General features: G+C 38.0%; 1 protein-coding gene across 4 annotated transcripts in view; it reads right to left on the bottom strand.

The window, feature by feature from the left end:
- Positions 1–324: 324 nt before the first annotated feature.
- Positions 325–5167, bottom strand: part of RAD17 (RAD17 checkpoint clamp loader component) — a 38492-nt gene continuing 33649 nt past the window's right edge. For all 4 annotated transcript variants that reach the window (XM_042940495.1, XM_042940491.1, XM_042940488.1 and 1 more), the window contains 2 exons: positions 3021–3078; positions 325–987 (listed from right to left, as the gene is read on the bottom strand). In XM_042940495.1, coding sequence (XP_042796429.1) covers positions 723–987; positions 3021–3078 — 323 coding nt within the window. In that variant the 3' untranslated portion in view covers positions 325–722. The remainder of the gene's footprint in view (positions 988–3020; positions 3079–5167) is intronic.

Raw genomic sequence — 5167 nt, 5'->3', positions numbered from 1 at the left:
TCAGAGCTGCTGTTACAAACCCGCGCCGCGCATGCGCATACATGGCTTGGAAAGGTAGTGAAGGTGAGATTCACCGCCCTCCAGAGTTCTCTTTGCAAGGTTCTCTTACTTTTCTGAAAAGTGTTAACAATGGATAAAGGAGATTCATGTATTATGCCCAATGATACCTTGCCGACAATACATGTTAGGAAATACTAAAAGAGGAAACGAAAAGAAATTCAACATTTTAATTTTGATATAAATTACTTTCCATAAAGTATCTAAAATAGTCCAGTGTACAGCATATAAAAATGGTATTTGAGAAGTTAGAGACCATAGAGAAACTGTGGATAAGGCACAAAGTTTATTTACACTCATCATTGCATACTAAACTTTTATAATTTGTATTTACAGCCCCATCAAGTTTTAATAATCAGAATCATTCCTTCACATTGTTTGATATTTGGCATAATGTTCAAACACACTTCATACACACTGACCTACTCCCAGCACCACTCACAAGACTCAATAAATACTAGAGAAAACAAAATTAAGGTATTATTTGAAGCTTGATCTTCTGTTTACTTCAAAATGACAGAGAAGTCAGTTTCTTGTGCTGAAATACTACGAGGGTGAAGAATTGAACTGTCATTCACTTGAAAAGCATATTATCTCTGTTCAGGTACCACTGAATAAAAGGAAAATGAATCTGCCAAGTAGCAATATGATTGGCAGGCTGGTTTCTATGTCCCATCGCTTTCATAGTCTTCTATGATCATCTCTTCATCTTCCAGGTCTCCCTGCGCTGAAAAGGACTGAGGCTGGCTGGCAGGCAGTTCACTCCCACTATTCTGACTCAAAGGAAGACAGCATGTTTCAGTTTCAGTGGTTTGAGTGGGTTCACCCAGAGCTTCCTCTGCAGGCTGCCTTCCAGGAAGCGGGGCTTCATCTCCACTGTCAGGGTCTATCATTCCATGCTCCCTGTCCGTCAGGGCTTCCATTTTCAACCTGCCAGATTCATAATGCAGGCATCAATAATAACCAAATAAGGGGATGCCTTTAAATTATACCATGTGTGTGATGATTATGAAGCCATCTCTAGTTTTTCATCTACTTTCACTGTGCTCACTGTTTAGCCAGGCCCTTTAGCTTATTTAATGATACAAACAAAAATACAAAGGTAAATGACAAAATGTGAATAAATCATTACAACTTATAATACAAAAACTTGTAAAGAGTTCTTACAAATTAAAAAGAAAATACAGAATAGAAAAATGGGTATAAAACACGGACGACTTACATAAAGAAAGTACAAATGGTAAGTAAACAAATTGTTCAACCTAATCAATTTTAAAAAATGAAATTAAAATAATGAACTAGTACTATAATCTTTAAGACAGGCCAAGACCATCTATCTATCTACCTACCTACCTATCTTTTATTTATTTAAGTAATCTTTACATCTAACATGGGGCTCAAACACACAATCTCATGATTAAGAGTTGCATGCTCTTCCAACTGAGCCAGCCAGGTGCCCCAAGTAAGTAATAAAAACCCAGAAGTGTCAAGAGTTAGGAGAAAAGAATATGCTTATACAATGTAAGGGGACATAAAATTAGCAAAATATTCTTAGGAGCAATCTGGCAATATAGAGCAAAGGCTTCAAAAAAGTGTATGACCATTGATCCAGCAACTTCATTTCTAGGAATACATCCTATGTAAATAACATTTGATGCCATTCACATCCTTTAGGATGTCTGTTATAAAAAAATAGAAAAAAAAAAAAAGACTTGGCAAAGATATGTGGAAACTGAAACTCCTGAGCATTGCTAGTGGAAATGCAAAATGGTGTAACTGCTGTGGAAAATGGTAAGGAAGCTCCTTAAAAAATCAAAAACAGAATTACTACATGACCTAGGAACAGCAATGATTTAAGCTACAAGAAAAGCTGTGATAAAGTTGGAAATTAGCTAAATGTACAAAAATAAGGTGTAGGTTGGATTACAGGAAACTAGAGAACTATTAAATATTAATATTAAATGTCAAGCTAAATATTCATATTTAATATTGTCAACATGAATCAATGATAAGGTTAAATATGGTCATAATGAATGAAAGATAAAGTACTAGTCACTGTAGTAAGTAGCACTGACAAATCCTGTCTCCCAAGATAAATCAAGTAGTTGAACCAATAAGAGCAGTTAAAAAGCCCTTTTAAACCTTTAAAAAATGCCTAAGTACAGGAGTGCCTGGATGGCTCAGTCAGTTGGGCATCTGACTCTTGATTTTGGCTCAGGTCATGATCCCAGGGTCGTGGGACTGAGCCCTGCATCAGGCTCTGAAGTTGAGAGTGGGGCCTGCTTAGGATTCTCTCTCTCTGCCCTCTTCCCCATCTGTGCTCTCTCTCTAAAGTAAGATAAAAAGTAAAATAAAACATTAATAAATAATTAAATGCCTGAATACATAATTTGATCTTACAGATAAGCTAAGAAGAAATGAAATACAGGTGCTGTGTTAATCACTGATATCAGCCCAGCAGTCATTTTGCAATAAAATGAATAGCACAGATACAGATTTACCTCTCTACATCTAGGTGTTATTTGTCTGAATCTTTTAAAATAAGTAAGTTTAAAAAAGACAGTGCTTTTGTGGTAGTTCTTGGTTCCTGCAGGCTTTAAACATAGGCTAATGAGCACTGGAGTGGCTCAGTCAGTTGCCCAACTTCGGCTCAGGTCATGATCTCACAGTTTGTGAGTTCAAGCTCTGCATCAGGCTTGCTGCTGTCAGTGTAGAACCCACTTCGGATCCTCTGTCTCTCCCCGCTCCAACTCTCTCTCTCAAAAATAAATATTTTAAAAAAATATTAGGAAAAAAAATAAACTAAGAACATCTTGGGAGGAAAGGTTAAAAGAGGTTTCCAAATACGTAAGATTTGTTAACTGGAAGATTACAGATAAATTTTTACTGGTTGTATACTGAATAAGTAGATAACATTCATTGGACATTTCAGTAACAGTTCTTTGAAAATTAAAACAGCTTACCTTCCAAAGTGTCGCTTCAGAGGAAGCTTTCCAATATCTTGGATAAAAGAAATTTGAGCTGAAACAGATTTTAAAAAAGCTTTAAATAGACATTTCTCTGAAGGAGATATGTAAATGGCCAACAAGCAAGGGATACTTAGGGCACCTGGGTGGCTCAGTTGATTGAATGTCTAACTTTTGATTTCCACTCAGGTTATGATCTCAGGATTATGAGATAGAGCCCTGCATTGGGCTCCATGCCAGGCTTGGAGCCTGCTTAAGATTCTCTTCCTCTCCCTCTATCCCTCCCCCTTGCGTGAAAGGAAGGAAGGGAAGGAGGGAGGGAGGGAGGGAGGGAGGAAGGAAGGAAGGAAGGAAGGAAGGAAGAAGAAAGCTCAAAATCATGAATCTTTTGGAAAATTCAAATCAAAACCATGGGATCCATTTCATATCTTTTAGGATGTCTGTTATAAAAAAATTTAAAAAAAAAAAGGTTTGGTAAAGATGTATGGAAACTGAAACCCTTGGGCATTGTTGGTGGAAATGTAAAATGGTATAAATGCTGTGGAAAATGGTAAGGCAGCTCCTTAAAATTAAAAACAGAATTACTACATGATCTAGCAATTCCGCTTCTGGGTATACACCCAAAAGAACTGACAGCAGAGTCTTAAAGAGTAATTTGTATACCCACGTTAACAGCAGCATTGTTCACAGTAGCTAAAAGGTGGAAGCAACTTGAGTGTCCATCAACAGATGAATGGATAAACAGAATGTGGTATATACAATGTGATATTCTTCAGCCTTAAAAAGGAAATGCTGATACATGCTATAATATGAACTTTGATGACATGCTAGGTAAAACAAGTCAGTAACAAAAGGACAAATACTGCATGAGTCCACTTATGTGAGGTACCTAGAGTAGTCAAATTCAGACACAGGGGCACCTGGGTGGCTCAGTGCGTTAAGCATCTGACTTTGGCTCAGGTCATGATCTCATGGTTCATGAAATCAAGCCCTGCGTCGGGCTCTGTGCCAACAGCTCAGAGCCTGGAGCCTACTTCAGATTCTGTGTGTCCCTTTCTCTCTGCCTCTCCCCTGCTCATGCTCTGTCTCTCTCTCTCAAAAATAAATAAACATTAAAAAATTAAAAATAAAATTCAGAGAGAGAAGGTAGGTGGTGGACAGGGAGTAGGAGGTAGTTAGCATTTAATGTGTGTAGTTTCAATTCTGCAAAATGACAAAGTTCTAGAGATTGGTTGTACAAGGTGAATAAGCTTAACACTAGTAAACTATATACTTAAAAATGGTTTAAGATGATAAATTTTATGCTGTGAAGAAACATTTTTTTCAGGAAAATCTAACAGCAAGAGTGTGGCATTTGAACCAGGACCCACCCCTTCACTTCCTCAGCTTTAGAGAGACTTCACTCCAGGTCAGGTACGGCCAAGAACTCATAGGACTTCCTCCCTCCTGTGGCCAGCCTAGAATTCGGGACTCCCTTTCTCCAACCCTTGGCATGGAAGCTCTATCCTAGTAGCACAGCAGGCCGAGAATACTGCCTTCTCCTCTAACTGCCACTGGCCCTCACCCAAGCTCATTCATAGGGCCAGGAGGGTCCACGCTAGGAGGGGCTCAGCCAAGATGATCAGAGACTACCCCCACTTGAGCGCTCACCCAGAACAGTGACTCACTACAGGGGTTCAATGGTAGATTTGAACTGGCAAAAGAATCAGTCAACTTGAACAGAGACTGATAAAGATTACACAATCAGAGAAAATGGAATGGAAACAAATGACCAAGGTTGGCAGAAGAAAGTGGGATATCTTTAAGCACACCAACAAACACTAATGGAGGAGCAGAATAAAAGACAGAGATAGGAGCAGAAAAAATATAAAGAAATAACTTCTAAAATGACACAGTAAATGGGGAAAAAAATGATAAAAACAAAAATCCAAAAAAAAATTTCTTTTAAAGTAGGCTCCATGTCCATCTTGGGGCTTGAACTCATGACCCCAAAATCAAGAGTTGCATGCTCTACCACCTGAGCAGCCAAGAACCCCCAGAACATCTTATTTTTGAATGAATTTTATACACCTTTCAATATTTGTAAATGCAACACTATGAGGGCTCACAAATATTTATTTATTTATTAATGTTTATTTATTTTT

The sequence above is a fragment of the Panthera leo genome, chromosome A1, assembly GCF_018350215.1.
Source record: "Panthera leo isolate Ple1 chromosome A1, P.leo_Ple1_pat1.1, whole genome shotgun sequence".
Taxonomy (NCBI): domain Eukaryota; kingdom Metazoa; phylum Chordata; class Mammalia; order Carnivora; family Felidae; genus Panthera; species Panthera leo.
Note: the sequence above shows the minus strand (reverse complement) of the source record. Positions and strands in the feature narration are given on the sequence as shown.